This window comes from Miniopterus schreibersii, assembly GCF_964146895.1.
Source record: "Miniopterus schreibersii genome assembly, chromosome: 18".
Classification (NCBI taxonomy): Eukaryota; Metazoa; Chordata; class Mammalia; order Chiroptera; family Miniopteridae; genus Miniopterus; species Miniopterus schreibersii.
The window spans coordinates 3,435,050-3,458,324 of NC_138121.1; the positions used below are offsets into that span (position 1 = coordinate 3,435,050).

At 50.5% G+C, this 23,275-nt stretch overlaps 1 protein-coding gene across 8 annotated transcripts; it reads right to left on the minus strand.

The window, feature by feature from the left end:
- Positions 1 to 6,527: 6,527 nt before the first annotated feature.
- Positions 6,528 to 21,826, minus strand: MED25 (mediator complex subunit 25). Of its 8 annotated transcripts, none has more exons than XM_081117512.1 (18): positions 21,353 to 21,547; positions 21,219 to 21,264; positions 20,887 to 21,011; positions 15,794 to 15,892; positions 15,313 to 15,433; positions 14,873 to 15,035; positions 14,620 to 14,750; positions 14,260 to 14,347; positions 13,953 to 14,146; positions 13,444 to 13,524; positions 12,903 to 12,988; positions 12,772 to 12,829; positions 12,531 to 12,638; positions 11,785 to 11,973; positions 11,314 to 11,385; positions 10,972 to 11,190; positions 10,506 to 10,686; positions 6,528 to 8,287 (listed from the first exon to the last, which is right to left on the minus strand). In XM_081117512.1, the coding sequence occupies exons 1-18, from the start codon at positions 21,484 to 21,486 to the stop codon at positions 8,043 to 8,045; spliced, it is 2,340 nt and encodes a 779-aa protein (XP_080973638.1). In that variant the 5' UTR covers positions 21,487 to 21,547; the 3' UTR covers positions 6,528 to 8,042. The 8 variants fall into 8 exon arrangements, with proteins under 8 accessions (XP_080973638.1, XP_080973640.1, XP_080973637.1 ...); XM_081117514.1 differs by having other exon boundaries at positions 6,528 to 8,158; positions 13,444 to 13,572; XM_081117511.1 differs by having other exon boundaries at positions 13,444 to 13,572.
- Between the last annotated feature and the right edge of the window lie 1,449 nt (positions 21,827 to 23,275).

Here is a 23,275-nt window from a genome sequence, read left to right on the forward strand (position 1 = left end):
AAGAGGGGCGTGGCCGGGGTGTACCAACGCAGGGCTCGGGGCGTAGGAAACAGAGGGTGTGTGGGGCGGGGAATACGGCAATAGGAAGACACATTGGGCCGCTCGAGCCAGGGCGGGAGGAACTGAGTGAACGTGCGAGAAACAACTTCAGAGCACCGTGCGGAGAAGGCTCTACCACAGGCTGGAGGGAGGCTGTCGATGAACGTGGAGGGCGATACCAAGTTGGCTTCGAGCAGGGGGGGATCCGGAAGATTTTGCCGAGTCCCGTACCCTCGGAGCCTGAGGACTACAAGAGCTTTCAGGGAAAGCGGGAGGAAAGAATAATGGGCCTGGGGGCGAGGGAACCTACTCACGGGTTTGGGGATCCGGATCGTACCATGAACAAGGGGAGACTTAAGGTTTGAAGGCGTGACGTGGCTAGGTACCCAGGGGACTACAACTCCCAGCGGCCCCGCGCGGCCGGGGCTGGGCCTGCGGCCTCGGGGGACGCCATAGGCCACAGCTGCGCGCCCATTGGCCCCGCTCGCTAGGCCCCGCCTACAGCCCTCTGCGCCTTCTGGCATCCGCTCCTCCTGGCCATCCATTGACTGCCTCATTCATTCAAGTAAATGACTGCACATTCACTTACTAGTAGTTATGTAAGATTTCTTGCTTCAATTTCCGTTTCCTTTTTTCTAATCCTCACTGGAGGATATGTTTATTGATTTTTAGAGAGGAAGGGAAAGAGAATGGATGTGAGAGAGAAACATTGATCCCTTGCCTCCCAAGCGGCCTGACAGGGTATCCAACTGCAATCTAAGCATGGACCCTGACCAGGAATCGAACCTGTAACCCTTTTGGTGCATGGGACGATGCTCCAACCAACTGAGCCAGGGAGCCAGTGCTCCCTGTTTCTTAAGTGTGGATAATAGCTAACCTCAAAGTGGTTATGAGGGTCAAGTGAGTCAATAAAGTATTAGGATCGATACTTGATACAATGACAGACTTAGATGTTTGCTTTTTTATTTTAATTGTTGTTAGTACCATTTCCAGTTCTGTGCTGGGCAACGAGTATACTATGATGACAGACCCGGTCTGTCACAGAGCCCACAGTCCATTGGGGAACACACATCATCGCAGTTTGTGATGTATTAAATACAGCAAATGCACAGAGCGATGGGTGGTGACCATGAGAAGTTAGGAAAGTGACCTTTGAGCAGCCTGCATTTCTACATAGCCTGAGTGTGCTAAGATGAGGGAACAGCAAGGGCACAGATCCTTAGAGTGGGAGAAAAACAAGGGGGGCCAGTGAGGCTGGAGCTGCAGGTGGACAGCAGTGGGAGTTGGGAGGGGCCAAGTGCCACAAGCAGAGTGCCTGTAGCCTTGGGACCCTTTGGATTTTAATCTCATTTTGCTGGGGGACCACCAAAAGATTTTGGGCAAGGGAGGGATAGTTTCACCCTTTAAACAAATCATTCATCAAATGCATAGAGTCATGCACACAATATCTGTACAAATATACAGCAGCTGGGATCCACAGTCACCTCCAAGGAGAGAAGGCAGCCGACTGGCGGGTGCCGGGAGGAGTGCACAGCAATGAAAAGGAGACTCAGTGTACTATTTCAGATGATTTGAAATTTTTACCATGTGTTGCCTATTGAAAAATCACTTTTGAAACATTTAAAACTTTTTTTAGGGGCGCCTCTGACTGCTGTGTTGAAAATAAGATTGTAGGGCACAAGTGGAAGCAGGAGGGCAGAAAGGAGATTGTGGCAAGAATCCAGGCAAGCCCTGGCCCATGTGACTCAGTGGTTAGAATGTTGGCCTGTGTACCAAAGGATCGGGAGTTCAATTCCCACCCTGGCTGGGGTACATGTGGGAGGCAATCAATCGATGTGTCTCCCTCACATTGACGTTTCTCTCGCTCTCCCCCCACCCCATCCCTCTTCCACTCTCTCTAAAAATCAACGGAAAAGGTGTCCTCTGGTGAGGATTAACAACAAAAAAAGAAAAGAAGAATCCAGGTTAGAGGACACATGGGATGGGTGGCAGGCAGGCTGGCTGCAGTGCAGGTGATCATTTTCACAATTTAGTCTCAAGCTGGAGCCCACAGGACTTATGTAGAGAGTGAGGGAAAGAAAGGGGTGAAGGATGATGCCAAGGTTTTTGCCTGTTCAGAGGTGCCATGTAATGAAAGGGAGCTGACTATAGGAGGAGCAGGTTGGGGAGGGGGGAGGCAGAAATCCCTACTTCCGTTTGAGACATTGACTAAGCAATGTAGATAGAGGGGTCTGGAGGTAAAACTCCAGGAGTCCTCAGCTTTTGAGTCGATAATGAATGAGATTACAAAGAACATGCGAGTGGATGGAGACTGGGACATGCCATCCCTTTAGAGGGCAGGCCTTGAGGGGCCTCCAGTAAATGAGACAGATGAGGAACCACTAAAATTCATGGAGAAACCCTGCTTGCCCCATCCACTAAGCCGCCCACCCAGGACTGACTGGAACCCGGCCCTGAGCCCCAAATGTGATCTAGATTGTGGCCAAATGGGGAATAAGTGCTCTCAGGACCCAGACTTCAAGTGAGGTATCAACAGGTAGCTCCAGAGCCCTGATAATCACCCATGTCAGGATACCCGACTACTGGCAGCAGGAAGGAGAAAGGACCACGAGGACAGAAGTCTCACTCATCTCCCGAAATCCTCATTTCTCACCATTCTCTTTGGTCCAAGCCATCAAGATGTCTTTCCAGGATGACAGTCTCCTAACTCTTGCTGCCTTCTCTCATTCCACTAATCTAAACACTCCAATGGCTTCCCAATGCCCTTAGATTAAATACAGACTCCTCGCCATGGCCCCTAAGGCCTACCATCACGCGGCCCCCTGCTGCAGTCTCCAGACTGATTACCCTTCCTGCTTTCCACCTAGTTGATGCCTTCCCATCCTTCACATCCCATCAGGACACGTGTGGGTATGAATTACCAGGACTGTCTAAGCATGGAGAAAGGTGGACCAGGATACGCTCCAGCATGAAAAGGAAAACATGTCAGAATATAAAATGAAAACGTAGGCTGAAATTCTATCAGTAACACTACAGTCCAGCTCTCCAAAGCCATCTTGCTTACTACCCAGTGTGCCAGTTTGAAAGACACTGTTCATGTCACCTGTAAACCTGCTGCCCAACCTAGCAGGCTGCTATGACTAAGCAGTTCTGCTCCCGTCTGTTAGGCTGCACACTTCCTCAGAAGTAGCTGTTACCAAACCTGTTTATGGCAGTTAATAACTTAGTCCTATCAAACTAATGTAATATTAATGCAAGAGTTGTTTATATGCAAACCAGGTTGGCTGCAATGGAAATAATAAAGGTGAGTTGCTTTAAAAAAGAAAATGCTGCCAAATTAGCTGCAAGCAAAGCAACTGTAAATGACTGAACAGAAAAGTTCATAAAAACCTAGCAAGACCCAGCCTTCGGTTTGCTTCCTATGTCTTTAGGTTCTCAGATCACTTAAAAAAAACAAAAACCAAAAAGCCTCTGGAAATGATAGGTGACTCATTGTGATTTGTGGGTACAGTTTATATAAAAATATGTTGTATGATAACTGGGAAATACAGTACTTAAAGAAATGGTCTTGCCCGGCCAGGCGTGGCTCAGTGGTTGAGCATCGACCTAGGATCCAGGAGATCGTGGTTCGATTCCTGGTCAGGGCACATGCCCGGGTTGAGGGCTTGATCCCCAGTTGGGGGAGTGCAGGAGGCAGCCGATCAATGACTCTCTCATCATTGATATTTCTCTCTCTCCTCCTTCCTTCCTCTCTCTGTAAAGATATATTTAAAAAATAAAATCAGTAAAGATATATTTAAAAAATAAAATAAAATAAAGGTCTTGGTCCTACCTAGAGATGTCTGTTTCAATGTTCCTAGTCAAAAGCATTTAAAGTGTTTAGACGGTTACTAGCACTACTTGCCATGTAATTCTAACTCCCTACTTGAGAGAGACCTTGAGCCAGAGGCACCCACTGGAGCTGTGCCTGGCTTCCTGACCCAGAGCAGCTGTGAGACTATAAACGCCTGCTGTTTTCAGCCACCGAGTGGTGGGGTCTGTTACACATGGACAGAACTCACACAGAGGGATGGTTTGTGGAAATGGAATGTGTCCATTTAACGGACGAGGAACTGCAACCATTTAAAAATAGGAGTGTCACACGTAAGGAATGACGTGGGTGGCTGGCCATTACTTAACTGGGAAAACAAAAGCAAGATAAAGAACAACAGAGACACTGACCCTACTTAAGTAAAACATGTAAAAACCTATAAATGTAAAAGAAAAAAAAAGAACCTATAAATGTGTCTACAACCATGTGCATGTAAATTCAAAGGCCAAACTGATGTACTCTGGGGAGGAGGTTTCCCCCGCTGTGTGTTTGGGGTGGGGGTGGGGGTGAAAGGTCCTTCACTTTGTATTCTACACTCTTTGGTACTTTCTCATCTTTATGAAACTATAAACATGTGACTCAATACATTTTTAAGATTAATTTTTTTAAAAACCAAGTTGGTGGGAAAACCTGTATTAGTGAGTCTTGTGTACCTTGAGACAAACATACGTTTTTAGAAGGTGTCACGTTTCTCGTAATTTTTCTTTATAGAGGCAGAAGGTAAGCATTTTCTCTCACTCTACTAATGTGCTGGTGTTTAGCATTTTTGCCTTACTTTTTAAAAAACTTTGTTATGCTACTTTTGCCAGACCTGTTCCTTTGGGAGAATTCTCATGCATTTCTCAATCTCCCCCCCTCCCCCAATTGATTTGAGAGAGAAGGGGGTGGGGGAGATACCAATGTGTGAAAGAAACATCCATTAGTTGCCTCCTGTACGCCCCGATGCGAGTTTGAACCCAAAACCTAGGTATGTGCCCTGACCCGCCACCTCCTGGTGTATAGGACAATGCTCCAACTGAGCCACACAGGCCAAGGCCATTTCTGTCTTGCTTCCAGCTCTGGATACATGGTCCAAAGCAAACTGGTCAAAAATGAAAGGTTTCCACCCTGGCTGAGTATTTCAGTTGGTTAGTGTGTCATCATACCAAGGTTCTGGGTTCAATCCCTGGTCAGGGCACATACAAGTATCAATCAAGTAATCCATAACTACATGGAACAACAAATCGATGTTTCTCTCTCTCTCTTCCTCTCTCTACAACAAAACAAAACAAGAAAACCCTGAAAGGTTTCCAGTCACTCATCCAATTACAACCTTCAGGGATGCTCTCGTGACTTTGACACGTTTTGCCAGCCACATCTACCTTCTAAGAGTGTACTAGGCCAGTGATGACAACAATGGCTAATAGCAGTTCTAAGTTGTGGGCAACTGTGCTGAACCTGCCAGATGCCCAATCCTATAGGGAAGTCACTTCTTCACATATAGGGAAACTGAGGCTCAGGGAGGCACAGGGACCTGCCCAAAGCCACAGAGCTAGTCAGTGCTGGAGCTGCAATTTCAACCCTGCTGTTCCAAGGTTTTCACTATTTCCTACATTTAGGCGCCTTTAACAGTACCTGGTGCTGAGAAAAACATCCCCAAAAGATTTGCTCTGTTGGTGTTGGCTGGTTCTAATAAGCAAGTTAAGTGCTTCTGCCTATCGTCTTTGCCTGGACTGTGAAACAAGGAGGTGAGTTTTGTGTCTAGATCTTTCCTCGCTCTTCAGGCATTCCAATAACTCCTGGTGCCTGTGAATACAGACCCAGGATTAAGGCCTTTGAGTCCCTTAGATTCATCTAATTGGGTGCTGAGATCAAGAGGGCCTCACTGGCTAGAAAACAAATTGTTTTCCATCAATTTGTCCTGAACCCAAACCTGTTTCCCTGCAGGGTACTTTCCACCCCAGTGGAAACAGCACTGGCTGCTCGCCACTCGTCTTCCCCTTTCAGCAGCTTTGGACACAGTTGATCACTCTCTCCTCAAAAACACTCAAGCTTCTAAAACACACTTGCCTGGTCCTCCTGTCTTCTGGCTCCCTGCCCAGCCCTCACATGTGGGTCTTTCTCAGGGCTCTGTACTTGTCCTCACGTCTTCTCCTTCTTCCAGAGGTCACAAAATGGCAGCCCGGCGGCCTCATTAGACTCACCAGCGGATTTTTGTTTGGTCCTCAGTGTGTTTTGTCTTTAATTTGAATGACTTTAGGTGGGGCAAGCACTCTCCAAGTTCGCCACAGTCCCCATCATTCCCTACTGTCTTACACCCGTCCGCTTCACACATTTCCATCACCTGCCTGGTCCGTGAAGCCATCTGAGTTTTCAGAAACCCCTGCTACTCACACAGCCTGGGAAACCTCACCCACTTTCCCTTTGTCACTTTCCCAGTGTCTACTACTCCATGTTTCATTGGTGTGAGAATCACCTAGGGAGCTGTTCAAAACTGTCCCCAGCTTTCCTCCTTCCCTCCCTCCCCCAGACTCAACAGTTCTAGGGCAGGGATCGGAAACTCAAATGCCTACAGGAGCCAGGCGGGCCACATAAATGAGTGAACTAGCCAGGTATAAGAAAAGTCAACGGCCAGAAATATAATCAAATTGCATCTTTACTGAACTATGGTGAATGCATGGAACATCATACAAACATGTTTGGTACTGGAGTTTATATTTCAAATTCAAAGTTGAAAAAATACAAATTGAAAAATAGATTTAATTGTTAAATTTTCTCTTTCGCTCCTTTGAGTTGCACCCGGAAGGCTGACATCATCCCTCCTGCACCAAGGGGCATTGTGGGATGGGCACTTGAGAACTCAACCTTGAATCCCGGGAGCGGTGTTTGATTGTTTTGTAACAGAAAATCTCTGTTCACAAGCGCGGGCACCTCCACACTTGGAAGTTCACGACAACTACTAGAGAGCTGTAGGGCCGAGACCTTCCAGCAGAGCCTCGCTGGGAGCCAGCACCCTATTGCACTGTAGTTCAATGACTACTCTGTGGTCTGCATTCACACGACCGGCATTCACCAACAAAGGCAAACTGGACAGTCAGTCCATCTTCATAGTTTGGATGCACAAAGCCTTTGGGGGAATTTGGTCTTTAACCCCAGTTTGGGTAAATACGGTCCAGGTCATGTCTCTGGAAACCAATTGCAGCAAAGGAAATGGAGTCAGAATATTCCTTGCCAATGGCTTCCCCATTTTTGCCAGGACTGGGCAAACATGATCATACATTCAAGTAGCGGTTTGTGAATGTCCTTGTGGAGAAAGTGTTCAGGAGGGTCATAACCTTGACCCAAAGTCTGATCAACCTCAGGGGAACCAAGGTGTGGCTTTTGCCTCATCTGAAATGAACCGAGTAGATTGATTTTAACAGTTCCAACTCCTTCCAACACCACCAAGTGATGACTAGGTCACAGAGCTTCTGTGCAATGCTCGGGGTCAGGTTCACCATTACCCTGCCTGGGATTAACCTACAGAAGAGCATCAAGGATATTCACAGTGTGTTCCATTGACTTTCTTTGCACAATTCAATTCCAGGTGACTGACACAATCACCTGTGTCCTTGCCAAATGTTGCCACCTTGTAGTGTCCTGACAAGTTCCTCTGTGACATAGATCATTAGATTACCACAACTAATGACCTAATGTGGCTGTGCTTAGGAATTCTGATCTGTCTACATAAAACTTTTCATTTCTTTCAATACACACACAAAAATAAGTCATTTCCCAGTGTTGGGCCTGCCTTGGCACCATGTAACATCACAGACTTCTTCGGTCACATGAAAATTCTCAACTTCACAAATAAATAAAGCTAACTGGGTGGAAGTAGTTCATGCACAGGAATAGAAAAGGCCACAGTGGACTGGACTCTTTCAAGCAACTGGACTTGTAAATCTTCTGATTTCTCTTCAACACACGGTGTAATGCAAATAAACACCTGTTCAAATAATGGCCCAAAGAGATGCGTGTTTCTGTCCAGGACACATCATTCTGTCCCTTTATAAACTCGCCGTCTGTGGGAGTTTGAATGCCCAGGAATCCTTTTCACATCTCTGTGAAATTGCATGTGGCAGCCACATCATTTCTACTGCTGGTTTTCCAAGCCCTACTGACACTTGAGGCCCTTTTTCAGTTCACTGAGGACCGCATCTCGCGTCTGTTCTGTATACTGGTCGAAGCTCTTACTGTGCTTTGATTCATAATGACGTTTCAGGTTGTACTCTTTAAACACAGACATGATTTTTTTGCATATTAAACACGTAGGCATGTTCTTCACTTCCACAAAGAAATAGTCTCGCTCCCATTTTTTTCGAAACACGGGGCCCTCTCGTTCTCTCTTTGGTTGTGCCACTTTTGATAGAGACATGGGTACAAGAAAGATTTCACTCTCCTCTGCACGCCACCACAGGAACAACCACAGGGCAAGCCCAGTGACAAAGGTGGGAGAGCCAAGAGGGAGTGGTGGGGACTGTGGCGAATTAGAGAGCACATGCCCCATGGAAAGGGGCAGCTCGAGCCCATTGTTGCTAGGCAGAAGGGAGGCCCAGGGGTGCCAGATCTTCTGACTTGTCAAGAGAAGCCAAGACTACGTTTTGTGTGTTTGTGTGTGTGTGTGTGTGTGTGTGAGAGAGAGAGAGAGAGAGAGAGAGAGAGAGAGAATTATCTTGATTTTTACAACTAACTCAGAAAAAAATACCACATATGCTAACACAGGGAAGGCCAAACAAAACCCATCTGTAGAGTGGCCCATGGGCCACCATATTGCAACCTCTCTCCTGGGACAGGGCCCAGGAATCTAATGTTAACCAGCGTCCCAAACAATGCAGATGCTGGTGGTCCAGGTGTGGACCACGCTCTGAGCAACACAGGTCTAGAGTCTGACAATAGACTCTGCCACCAAGGAGACCACCCCCATGCCCCACACCTGGGTCTGTATCCAGCTGCCCCCGGACATCTCTCTGAGGACGTCCTTCAGGTCCCTTGCCTCACCACACCCCAAACCTGCTTCCTGCTGGGTTTTCCAGCCCAGGGATAAACCCACTGTCCATTTGTCCAAAGCCCTGGAAGGTAGGTCTCTGACTGGGACCTCGGGCCTCCTCTCTTTCCAAGTGATCTCATCCACTCCTGTGACTTCAACCACCAAACATGAAACTCCTAAGGACACACCGTGAGCTCCCAACATGGCAGCTGTCACTTGGACATACCTTGGACCATTAGCATTCATTACTGGCTCCTTCTCCCATTTTCCTAACTCAGGGAAGCCCCACCATCTACCAGAACCCAGGACAGGTCCTGGGGGCTGACCTCAATGCCCCCCACAGCCCCAACTTCCTTCACATGGCACACCAGTCTCCAACCTCACCCCTCTCGCCCCCGACTCTGCCCCAGCTCCTCCTCTGGATTCTCCTCTCCCTGAACCATCACCCCAGCCTCCTCCCTGTTTTCTGACTCCTGGGAGACCAAGGCCTACCTCCTGCTATTGGCCTACTATGACTCTTGTATCCCCAGGACAAACCTCGAGTGGCTCAGTTTGGTGCTTGAGCCCCCACCCTCCACCTGGTGCCTGTCTACCTCTAGGCCCTCCTCTCGGGCTCACACTCCAGAAGCACTGACCCACTGCTCCCCAGAACACCCCAAGTTTTCTCTTGCCTTTGCTTATTCATTCTGCTTCCTCCACACCTGGACAGCCTTCCTGGCCTCACCAACTCCTGCTTCTCTTCCAAGACTCTGCTGAGCTCGGCTCCGCATACCTCCGTTTTCCTCCATACCTTTCTACCTCCATGAGAACACATGGTTCTGTGAGCTCTGCCTGCCTGCCTCCATGTCTCCTCCCAAGCCAGGCTGCACCAGCCTGCCTGACTCACTGCCAAGGCCCAGGCGTCACCAGCCCAGGGCCTCGGGGATGTCTGCTGAAGCAAGAACAAGGACAGAGATGTCTCCCCCCGGTCTCCTCCTGCCCAGTCCTGGGGGACGACAGTGACGGGAGCCGGGGCATGTGTTAAAAGGAACTTTATTGGGTGTTGGGGGTTCAGATGAGATCCATGAGGATGTCGTCCTCCATGACGCTGGGCTGCAGGCCCGGCTGGGGGACCGGGCCCCGGGGACCCCCGCTCAGCAGCATCTGACCTGGGGGGCAGTGGGGAAGGGACTGCATCTCCCAGTAGTCCCTGGGGCCCTGAAGGGCCCTGGGGCTGCTTTCTCCCTCCTCCTCTGGGAGTCAAAGGTACTAGGTTGTCTAAGAAGCCCTGGGGAGACCCATCAGAGGCAATTTCTGGCCCCACCTGGACATAAATGTGCCATTTCCAATAAGCCATTGGAATCCCATCCCCCCAAATACCTCTCTGGCCCTAAGACTCCATTTCCCAGCAAACCCCAGAGGACATGCAGGAAAGTGATCATGCGGAAAGCTCTTGCTCCCTAGGCCCTCAGAGCTCCCCAAAAGCCAGGGAGGGTGTACTCTTCTTGAATCCCAGAACTTTACTTCCCAGGAGCCCTTGGTTTTAGGACTCCAGCCAGGGGCTGCTGGGACAGTCAGTGAAGACCCCTGGCCTCCCCCAGACCTCCTTACCTGGCAGTGGAGTCCGTGGGGTAAGCTGTGCAGGCCAAGACTGGGTGGGCGGCGGGTGCAGGAGGGGGGGCCCCAGCTGGGGCTGCCCTAGGCCCTGGTGTGGTGGGGGCAGCAGTGCAGGGGCCCCTGGTGGTTGAAGGTGGTGGAGGGAAGCCTGCTGTGGGGGTACCCCAGTCTGGGGCTGGGGGAACAAAAAAAGCAGCTCAGAGGCCCCCAGCAGGGAGACCCCACCCCACCCCACCATGCAGCCTCTGGCACAGAAGCTACTCAGAGAATGTCTCATCCAGACATTTGTGTGGAGTCTTTCTTCAAAGAAAGAGAGGAGCTGGTGGTCCTGGAGCCTCTGGTGGGACTCTACTCACACCCTTTGATCAATTCAGCCTCCCTCCTCCAAGGTGAAAGTTCTAGAACTGTAACAGCCCAGGACCCATGTTCCCTGCTGCCCCACCCCCATCCCAAATCTCACCGGGGGTGGGTTGAGGAGGAGGCTCCGCAGTTGGGGGTTGGCCCCAGGGTTCTGGGGCCGAAGGATAGGTCCAGAAGGGGGTGGGCCAGGAGCTGCTCCAGGGGGGCCTTGGGCTGCACCTGGGGGGGCCTGGACAGCACTCTGGGGTTGGGGCTGCCCTGTGGCTGCAGAGGCCCCCACAGTGCCTGGTGGCTGGGGCTGTGGCGGACGGAGCTGGAGCTAGTGGGAAGAGACACGGGTGAGCAAGACTCCAGACCCCTCAGCCTCCACAGTTGGGTCAGAACAACGGTGTCCTCTGAGACCTCCCCTGCCCTGGCCCTGACCCTGCAGTCTTATCCTCACCAGATTCTGCGAGGGCCTTCCCTGGTCCTCCAGAATGGGGCCCAGCCCGGGGGGTGCCTGCTGTGCTCCCAACTGTACAGGGAGAGAAGGAGACGTCACTGAGTGGGTGTGGTGTGGCTCTGAGAGGATCACTCCACATGTCAGAGAGATCTGAGCCCTAAAGGGGAACCTGTGAGGAGCTGGGAAAATTTCTTTGAAGATAGGGGTCTGGGAAGTAAACTTCACATTCCCAGATCCCCTAGAGAGCTCTGTGTCTCAGAGATTCCATGAGAACACTGAAAAGGTAGAAAAAAGTCACAAGGAAATGTGAGGATGGGACTGAACCTGGATGGCCACATCTTGGGAGAGGAGTTAAATGCCTGGCATTGGAGCCCCAGGGCATCCCTGGGGGATTTGGCCATGAGCTCTGGGGCCCAGGTGAGCAGGTGCTAGGAGTGGGGAGGGACGGGACAGGGGACCAGCATCACTCACCCCGCGCTGCTGCTCCATCTTCTGCTGCTGAACCTGCTTGTGGTTGGTGATGACCTGCCGGATGCCGTTGACAAAGCCGCTCTGGTCGTAGGGGATGAGGCCCATGAAGATCTTCTTCTTGGACGAGTACAGGAGCATGAGCACACGCACCTCGCAGGGGGCTGTGTGAGGGAAGTGCACACAGCCCGCCTGGGGGGAGAACCAGAAACAGTCACACCCTGGAGGGGGTATCCCACCCCTCCCAGTTCTAGAAGGTTCTAGAAGCCCCACAGTCAAGAAATGGTGAGGCTCCTGCTGTGAAAGGCTGAGGCAACTGGAAGTTTGCTTGAGGCTGCTCCAGAAACAAACTGAGGTGCTTAAAGATGTCTGGGCTACCAGCTGCAAGAGGCCATGAGAGGTCCCCTGCTGGAGCCTTCAGAGAGCATGGCCCTGCTGACACCCTGATTTCGGACTGCTAGTTTCCAGAACTGTGAGAATCAATTTCTGTTGTTCTCAGCCCCAGAAAACTAATATACCCAGTAAAACTATGTCAAAACCAACTTCTTCCCAACTGTTTGTCACATCCTGTTACATTTTAACACAGAATAGACTTCCATCTGGTGCACATTATAAAACAAGCTAAGGCTCTGGAAGAAAGTTGAGGAGGCCAAGCTCACAAAGCCCACCCAACCATCAAAAACAGCTCCCTTGGGCCCAGGAGGACAGAGGAGTCAGCAGCCCTGGGTCCCACCCGGCCCAGGACTCACGAAGCCGTTGCCCATGATGCGGTAGAGGCCTTTGAGGGACTCCAGGTCCTTGTTGGTGAAATGGAACTGGACCATCCTTGAGTTACGGAACAAAGGGCCCAGTGTGGTCTGGGGAGACACAGAGGCCAACCAGCACATTGAGGGGGGAAGTGAGGAGGGGAGAACAGAGGTGGGAGGGGCAGGGAAGGGATGAGGGAAGAGATAATGGCAGGGGTTGGGGTTCCTCCCGTCAGCCACTCACCAGCAGCTGCTGGGGGATGAGCTGCATGATCAGTTTTTGGGGCCACTGTTCTGTTTTCCTGGGGGCGATACCAAGAGAGTTGTCAGGAGGATGCAAACCCCAGCCCGCCCCGTGCCCCGACAAACACCTACAGGTTCTCGCCGTGATTCACGTAGACTTGGCAAGGCAGTGACCGCGTCAACTTGGTGTTGGCATCCACGGAGGCAGGTTTGGGCTTCTGAGGAGGAAGAGAGCATAGCACAACGAGGGCCCAGGTCTCAGTCCCCTCAACCCTTCACGCTTAACCCAGAAGCCCCCAAGTTCTGGATCTCCCCCAGTTTAAGTCCTAAGAGCCCTGAGCCCCTCCTCTATCCCATCAATCCCATAATCCTCTAGCCTTCCACAAATGTTGGGATCCTCCTCTTGCCCCCAAACCCCATAATCCTCTGTCTCCTAGATGCCACAATCCCCTGGGCCTGCATGGACCCCAAATCTGAGACTCCTCGGTTCTTCACCTGTAATACAATATACTATCTCCTTAGTCCTGGATGGGGACTACCAATCCCACGCTTCTTGGGGACTATCTCGAGACCACAAGTCCATGACCCTGTGGGGGCCCCAGTCTGGCCCTGCAGCCCCCCAGGCCAGGCCCTATGAGATCCACCTGCCCAATTGCTCCTCAAGCCAACTCACCTCCTGCCACTCGAGGACCCCGCTCCAGGCCATGACTTTGTTGGAGACCGACTGCTGCCCACCGAGGGCCGAGGCCCCTAGCTGGGGTGGAGAAGGGCCATTCACCCCACCTTGGGCAACAGTGCCTGCCTGCCAGAGGGGAGGAAGGAGGGCAATGGGGGGGCAAGGGAGTGTCCTGAGAGAGGGACAGGCCAGCAAGAAGGGCTGTACCCCATGGCTATCCCTGGGATATAAACACTCTGATACTGTAAGATTCCAGGACTCTCAGGAGTCCACAGGATCCCCAGAACAGTCTTCACCCACCAGGAACCACAGCCCCATGGTTCCATCCCCAGACCCGTTAGTCTCAGCCTTAACTGTAGCACAAGCCCCTGAGGCCCCAAAACCATAAGACCCATGCCCTTGGGACCTCCTCAGGCAGGCAAATTGCTTGTCCTCTGCACTGTGCTAGCCCAGGGTAGTCAGGGGGAAGGAGTGGGGCAGCGAGTGGAAGGCATGCAGCCACCTACCATGGATGGTGCCCCAGGCTGCGCAGTAGGGGCCAGGCCCTGACCAGGGGCCACTGTGGAGACCAAGCTGGGCTGGGAAGTAGGAGACGGCTTGGGGGCGCCAGGTGGCCCCTGAGGCAGCGAAGGGGCCTGGGCCTGGCTGAAAGGGGTACCCACCCCTGGAGCTGCTTGCTGAAGAGGATTAATGGGTGAGACTGTGGGAGAGACCAAGGGAAGGAGTGGGGCAGGTGTTCTCAGAGAGAGGCCTGGCTGGCCCCACCCACCCCTCATCCTCACCCCTCTCACCCCCCCCAACCCCAGGACTCACAGCGGGGGCCCAGCCCAGCCTTCTGGTTCTTGGCAGCCTCCACTGCATTCTGAGCAGCTACCTGAGCTGCGCTCAAATTCCCGGGGACCTGGGGACAGAGGGGAGGGGCTGAAGAGGACCATGCACCCCAGTCCCCCATTCCTGATGTCACATGAGGTTACACACCCCACACAACACAGGCACCCTGACTCCAACATCACCGGAGCTCATGACTCCCATCACCCCACAGAGGCATGATTATTCAGCCCTCAAGTCTCAAAGGAGACTCCACAAGCCCGAACACCCAACTAGGTCTCTTCCAAGGGACCAAGGCTCCCATAAGGCCCCAGAACTATACCCTTTTCCTGGTGATGTTCATACCTGGTACTGCTGGGGGACAGGGGGCAGAGGCTGCTGGGGGGCTGCCGAGAGTGCAGCGCTCGAAGTTGAAGAGGGAGGCAGGGAGACAGGCTGCTTTGGCTGGAGGGGGCCTGGGGCTGAGCCACCCCCAACTGAAAGCCAAGAATAGATGACCAAGCCACGAGAGCAGTAGTTTGAGAGGGAAAGAAAATCCAAGTCAGACAGAGTCAGCCAGCGAGAACACCCCCACCCCCCACCAGGGAGCAGGCCTTACCGGGCAGCACAAGCCCCCGCACCAGCACCATGTGCCGTGGGTCCTGGCTCACATCTGCTGGTGGCTGCAGCGGCTCCAGCATTGCTGGGGGGGCTGCCTTTTCGAACAGAAGCCTCAGGGCAGGCAGCTTTCGAGGGGACACAATGGAGAAATGGATCCCTCGCTGCAGGAGAGGGATCAAGTCAGTCAGGACCGGGTCACAGGGGCCAACCCCCAGGCTACCACACACACCTGCTGGGTTGCTGGATGGCATGAGCCCTAAAACCAAATTCCCATCAGGATTTGGGACAGGGGAACACAAGACCTATATTAGCTGCCCCAAGGGATTATCGGTTATAGGGTTATAGTTTTTCCAGCAGGAGCAAGCAGAGCTGGCCACAGAGTCTGTGACCATTCTGTGACCTGGGAGTCCAGCCCCAGCCCTCCTCCCCGAGACTCACCTCCCCAATCTTCTGCACGAGACTCTCTGTTGTGCACCCAGAGTACGTGGTGCTCTCGACAGCAGGCAACAGGTACGGGGGCGAGTTACAGATAAGGAGGCAGACGCGGTGTGTCTGGCCACTGCCAGAAACAAGGAAAGATGTCAAGCAGGTGGCAACAAGGCCCTGAAAAGGGACTCAGACCCAGCACGGCAGAGGCACAAGGAGTCCACCCCATAGGAAGTAAGGAGGAATGGCCCCATTTCACAGCTGAGAACACTGAGGCTCTGAGGTTCCTGACTCACTCCAAGTCGGGGGAGAAGAGCCAGACACCCCCTCCTGATGAGGACAGAGACCGGGCACCAGCCAGGGGACACCTCCTGATTCCCAGCCCCAACTCCCCAGTGTAAAGCAGGGGGTGGAATCCTGTGACAAGTGGGTTCTAAGCCAAGTGGACAGAGACCAACACTGGACATGAGCTCCACGTGCCAGCCTCACTCACATCTGCTCTCGCATCTTCTTGAAGTCATCAAACAGCTGCAGGGCTGTGCTGAGGCCTTCCGCGATGAGGCTGCAGCTCTCGCCACCCCCGCCCATGAACCTGCATGAGGCCAAACTGTCAGCCCTTGGGGGTCCCTGCAGCACTCAGGGCTGCGACCTCCCAGCCCCCAGGCCACACTTGAAGACCCTGCACCTGTGCGATCCCCTACCTGGCACTGGACTGTGCACCTTGGGATGGGGACACTGTCAAGTTCCCTGCTCTATCCCCAGTGCTGGTACAGTGCCAGGCCCAGATAATGAAGACGGAACATTTGTCATATCCTGCAAACAGGGAAAGGGCCTGGGATCCTGTGCTGTGTCCCAGTCCCTGTGCACCTCCCCTCTCTGGGCCATCTCTCCATCTTAAAGCCAGCCCTGGCCTCACCTTTCCCGCCTGGTACAGAGGCCTTCTCTCCTCCCAGTGTTATGGGCTGAATTGTGTCCCCAAGAAAAGACATGTTGAAGTACTAATCCCCAGTACCCTAGAATGCAACCTTACTTGGAAACAGGGCCTTTTACAGAGGTGATCAGGCTACAATGAGGTCATCAGGATGGGCCCACATCCAATATGACCCATGTCCTTATAAAAAGGGGGAACTGGGACAGAGACAGACATGCTCAGAGGAAAAGGTGATTCGGAGACACAAGGAGAGCACCATGTGGAGACTGGAGTGACACTGCCACCAAGCAAGAAATGTCTGGGTGACCAGAAACTGGAAGAGGCAGGAAGGCTCCTCCCCCACAGGTTCCAGAGGGCACCAGGCCTCGCCCACCCCTGAACTCCTGCTCCTGGATCGTGGCCTGTGAGACATCACATTCCCACTGCTCTGGCCCACTCAGTTTTTACTACTTTGTTATGGCATCCCTCAGGGAAGGAGGCCAACTGGACTGAGGCATCATTAGGGCACACAGGGTCTCAGAAAACTCTGATGGAAAAGAGAGTGTACCAGCAGCCTGGCTGACAGTCTCCATGGCCAAGTTCTCCCTGAGTTCTTCCCCATTGCAGGCTTTTGCCCTCTGCTCCCAATCCATCCTGTGAGCTCAGTGACAATCGCCTTTCCCCTCAGGGCACTCAGCCCACCCCACTGCTCCTTACCACCCCTCCTCTTCCTCACCACAAAGACCGTTTTCCACAGGAATTTTAATGCCACCTAGGTGGGACAGACCCTAGTGAATGAACCAACCCTGGATCCACCTAAATGCCAGCTTGCTGTTCTGAAAGTAGTCAAACCACTATTTCATGGGACTTTCTGAGACTGGAGTCTAAAGTGCCCTGAGTGGGGGAAAGGGGTGAGGGGTGGGGAGAAGAGGTAGAGAGTAATTCCTTATGCACACTAGGTCTCCTTTTAAGTGATGCAAATGTTTTGGAACTAGATAAAGGCGGTGGTTGCACAACATTGTGAATGTACTTAAATGTTACTGAATCGCTTACTCAATTTAAAATGATTACTTTTGTGATGTGAATTTTACCTCAATTTAAAAAGGTAATTTAGCCCAGCCAGGTGTGGCTCAGCAGTTGAGCATTAACCTAGGATCCAGGAGATCGAAGTTCAATTCCCTGTCAGGGCACATGCTTGGGTTGCAGGCTCAATCCCCAGTAAGAGGCGTACATGAGGCAGCCGATCAATGATGACTCTCTCATCATTGATGTTTCTATATATCTTTCTCCCCCTCTCCCTTCCTCTCTCTGAAATCAATAAAGGTATATTTTAAAATAAATAAAATATAAAAAAATTAAAAGGTAATTTATGAGGGAACCTGTGATCAATCAACTACTTTGAGATCTAGAACTTATTCCTTACTGAATAAGCCATCTGTTACTAGCTCAGACAAAGATGCTACCTGAGTCACTAGCTGGGGGGGGGGGGGGGGGGGCACAGACACACACACGCACAGGGGGAACACTGCCTCTTTTCTAAGACAGGAAATGTAACATCAGAAATGGATCTTCCCAAAGCAAGGCCGTTTCAAAAGTCACACTGCATATTTTGTTCCTGAAGTTCCCAATATTCCCAGGGAAGATAAGATTTCCCCAAGTGTGAACAAAACCTGCTGACTCTGTGATCCCTGTTACAGACCTGTCTGGAACATCACAGAAACTGAATTTAGATTGTTACATAGGACTTGATAAAAACAATGACGACAGTGAATGTAAAATAATAGTTTAAAACGTTTATCAACTGATTGGGGCATTCCAAGGTGTACACAGAGCATACAAAGCTTTCTCAGTTGCTTCAAGATACAGTGTATTCTAAGCTGATTAATGGGGAGGGTAGAAATGTGATGAAGATATTCAGGAAGCATTTCCCAGTCCTGGCCTAGTAGCTCAGTTGGTTAGAGCATCACCCCGAGATGCCAAGGTTTCGGGTTCAATTCCTGGTCAGGGAACATACAAAAATCAACCAATGAATGCATAAATAAGTGGAACAACAAATTGGTTTCTCTCTCTCTCTCTCTCTTCCTCTCTCTCTAAAATCAATAAAATATTTTCAAAATAAAATAAAATAAAAATGAATATATACATATATATATAAAACATTTTCCTCTTAGCTTCCTAGTGCCCTTGAAATTTTTTTAAAAAAGTGTTTCTATTAATTTTTAGAGAGAGAGAAAGGGAGGATAGAAAGATAGGAACATCGATGAGAGAGAAACATCATCGATTGGCTGCCTCCTGCACACCCCCTTCCAGGGATGGAGCCGCAACCCAGGTATGTACCCTGACGGGGAATCAAACCAGTGACCTCTTGGTTCATGGATCGACACCCAACCACTGAGCCACACCAGCTGGGCTGAAATTTTTAAATAAGGAGGTTTGACTGCTTTTTCCCAATACTTAAAGACCCATCAGATGATTTGGTGATTACCTTTCCTATAGCTTTCACTCATTTATTTACTCAACCAAGGTTTACTGAGGCCTCTTGGGTACCACGCCCCAGCTGGAAGCAAACACCCAGGGTCCTGGACATTTACAGTCCAAAGGTGTGGGGCTGTGACAGGTGAACACCTTGGAGTGATGGGGGCAGCGGAGGGAGCAACTGGCTATTTGCAAGAATCAGGAAGGGGCATTTAAGTTGGATCTTGAAGCTTATCTACCACAAGTTTACCAGGGAGAATCAGAGTATGAAGTGTATTCTGAGCATTCATTCATTCACTCATTTGTTTTCCTTCAGCCTCCTTTGTGTCAGGCCTCCTGTGCTGGGTGCTGGGGATTGAGGGACACCAGACTTGGACTTAGGCCTCAAAGAGTGCCCATTTAACACTATTTACATCTTACCTACCACAATCTATCCCAGTTGTTCTCAACTGGGGTTGATTTTTCCCTCCAGGGGACATTTGACAATGTCTGTCACAATTTGGGAGGGAAGTGGCTACTGACATCTGGTGGGTAGAGGCCAAGGATGCTATTGAACAACACACAGGACAGCACCCATAATAAGGAATCACCTGTACCTACAGTGTAGAGGTTGAGAAACCCTGCTCTACCCTGACCACCAATTCTAATGACCATGAGGGAAAACCTTGTGTGTCACCGTTTCACTGAACCTTCAGCACCCAGTCCTGAACACAACCTGGAACAAAGCAGGCACCCAACAAACATTTGCTGAAAGAATGTAATGAAAGGGTGCTGTTTAATGGTCTCTGATCACAGACCAGACCTGAGCTTAACAAAAGATGAAGACCAGCTCCTGTGAGCTCCCAAGAGAACTGGGCTATGGAATCATCCATTTGCAAGCCAAGAAACTGAGACACAAAATAATAGCAAACACTCAGGTAGCACTTAAGACATGCCAGACACTGTTTTAAATCATCAACTTATTTAATTCCCAACGTATCCCTATGAAGTAATGGTAGCCATGCCCCCAATGATCTCCACCTCCTGCTACTCACACCCTTAGTATTCACACCCCCTCAAACACTGAACCTGACTGATTCATGTACCAAATAGAATGTGGCAGAAGTGATGATGTGTGACTTCCAAGGCTTGATCATAAAAAATAAAAAGCCTGTGGCTTCCTCTTTACTCTTTCTGGTGGATTGCTCAGTTTGAGGAAAGCCAGCTGCCCTGTTGGGCAGACACTCAGCCCCAATGGGAGCCCTTGTGGGGAACAGCCAGGAGGCACTGAGTCCTCCAGCCTACAGCCACAGCATGAGCCACCTTGGAAATGGATCCTCTTAAGACCCAATCAAACCCCTGGATGACTGCAGCCCTGGCTCATTGTGACTGCAACCTCATGAGAAACCCTGAGCCAGAACTATCCAGCTGAGCTACTCCTGAATTCCTTACAGAAACTGCATGAAATAATACATGTTTGTTTTTTTAAGCTACTAAATTTTGGGATAATCTCTTACTCTCTTAATCTCTTTGGGATAATACAGGAAATACTGTAACACAACTACAGACGCTCCTCAACTTACATCCAAATAAACCCATCATTAAGTTGAAAATGCATTTAACCTATCAACTATAGCTTTGCCTAGTGGGTTTTTATTAAACATGTATTGCTTTTGCACCATCATCAGGTAGGAAAATCTTAAATCAGGGACTGTCTGTATTATTAACACACCCCCTTTAGAGATAAGTTATATCAGGCACAGGGGAGAGGGACTCCTGGTCATGGGACCTCTGCTGCAGTACAGCTGTGATTTGGCCCCAGGCTGTGTGCACCTGCAAGAGCCTGCAAAGTGAGTTAACAAAATTCCATATAAAATACAGAGGGATCGAACCTGGCCTAGCTCCATGCCCCCTGCACTCAGGCTTCAATGTACCCATCTGAAAAATAAGAACTGGAGTACAGATGAGAAACCGCAGGCAGAGAGCAAAGAATCACACATGGAGTACCAAGTGGGTACTGGAGCTCAAGGCTGCCTTGAGGAAGTTTTTCTACTTCCAAACGAAATGGCAAAATCGCTGAGTACACAGAACCCACCACAGAAGTGACTTACGGACAAAAACACAATCTCAGCCCTTTCAGCCACCCAGTATGACCCCAGCGACCATCCATTCACGGTCCCTCACGGTCCCCCAACCCACCCCAAGCACAGGAAAAAGCTCACTTAATGCCATCGAGCCAGGTGACAAACTCATAGGCGCTGCTGGTGGGAGCGTGACACTGTACGTAGGACTCCGGAGCACAGTCCACCGTGTTGAACACAACGAGGCTGTATTGGGTACCCCCATACTGCGAGAGGAGGACACAGGAGCTTTTCATCTGGGACCTTGGAGAACTAGTGGCTCCCAGCCCCCTCCTCCCTCACACCCGAGAGTCTGGGCGCCCAGGCCCTCCTCCCTCACACCTGAGAGTCCGGGCCCCCAGCCCCTCCTCCCTCACACCCAGGGGTCCGGGCCCCCAGCCCCTCCTCCCTCAGACTCGAGACCCAACACTCACGTCTCCCCCGAAGTCCGTCTCGGCAGGAGGACCACCATTAAAATACCTGTGAGGATCGGAGATAAAAAGTCAGGGTCAGGCTGTGGAAAACTAAAGTCGGAGGGCGGGGCTGGAGGGGTGGAAACGGCACTCACTCGATGGCCGGGAGCAGGTAGTGCTTGCGGAGCCCCTCGAAGTAGGGCCCGAGGTTGGCCGTGCCCTCAATCACAAACACCACGTCAGCTACCAGGCCCCCGGCGCGAGCCGGGCCCTCGGATCCGGGGACCATGCCCCGCGAGGTAGACGCCACCGCCGCCGAAGCCTCCGCGAGACAAGCGGAAGTGCGCCTGCGCCGGGCGCGCGCCTGCGTTGTGCGCGCACCCGCACCGGAAGGCTGGGCGCCGCCGCCGACGCGCCCACGGCCATGTTAGTACGGGGCACCCAGGGCGGCCCGGTTCTGTTACCGTCTCCGTTCTCACCTACCGCGCGCAAGACTCAGAAAGGCCGTAGCAAACGCCTTTGGGGCCTGGTGTGAGAGAATAAATCATTGGCAGGACTGTCGAGAGCGGAATATATTGAAAGAGGCACTGTCGGCCGTCATCTTTGAGCGGGGCACCATTTCCGACTCCGGTCTCGATGGGAGGGTCAGAAACCTAGTTGCTATGCAACGCGCACGCTGCCCTTTTTTTTCCAACAGAGGTTTCAGTAAAGTTCTTTCAGGAGCAGGGGGATGGGGAGCGTGAAGGGTCCAATCACGTCGTCCGAGACGGGGGTAGCTTGGCAACGCTTTCAGGTTGCTGTCAACTCCGAGTGGAGTGCAGCTGTTTGTTTTCCCTCGCGCCCCACAACCCCCAAGAAGCCACACTCCAACCCTGGTGGAGGTTGCTAGGAAACAACTGATAGTTGTTTTCTGGGCGAGGGGCCAGAAACTGGCCTAGAACATAAATACATTCCAGGTGGATTAAAAATGTAAATACAGCAAATGAAACCATAAAAATATCTGACGGAATAAAGAAACACACTGCATAATCCTGAAGACTTGGAAAAAGTTTATTGTTACAGCAAAGCCAGAAAACGTAAAATATTGATTTGTCCGCAAGACTCCATAAACCAAGTTCAAAAAAAAAATACGACCAACTGGGAAAGTCAGCATAACTTATGTGTTGACGGAAATGTACTACACAAATACATCTCACCAATCAAAAATTTAGGAAAATAGAAATACTGTATTTTTTTGTAGTGGGGAAGATTCTAAGCAGGCTTTTCTCACACACACAAATTAAAATGGCAAACATCTGAAAACCGCTAATGCTCACCAAGAAGTGCTAATTGAAAGGCCAATGATAAAGCATTTTATTTTGTCATATTAATATTGGAAAGAGTAACATCCATGAGTGTGGGTGAAATGAGAAGGCTCAGACATGGTCTAGTTGGGGTGTAAATCAGGACAACTTGTTCCAATGCAGTTTCGCAATACTTGCTAAAAGAGTGCATATCCTTTGCACACCGCAGTATCACCATTTTGTCACAATTACATTACCCATTTATTTTCCTTGCTGAAGCCTTTTAAATCCCCAACATCATTTTACCTCTACATGCTTAACTGCCATCTCTAAAAAGCTATATATATTTTTTACATAACCACTATGCCATTATCACCCCTAACAAAATTATTTCTTAGTTCCATCTAACACTAAATCCATAATCAAATATCCTCAATTCTCTCAAAGTATCTTTTTACAATTGCTGTATTGCATCAGGATCCAAACAAAGACTGAACTCATGTTTAAACATATCTCAAATTCATTTTAATCTAATTTGGCTCCTTTTTTATGCAGTTTCTAATAAAATTATAAGGAAGATGAATGTAAAATGGAGAAAGGAAAAACGATCAACAGGTAAGAAGATTAAAATGGTACCTGAAATCAAAACCTGCCCTCTTAACTGTAAGGAAACCTTTATTTAGAGAAGGTGAGTGTATGATTAGTTGAATTAATTTTTAACCATTTCAATTAATGTATTACAAATGGTAAAATAAACTATTAGGTATTTTAAACTGGACTTCAGCTTCTGGCATT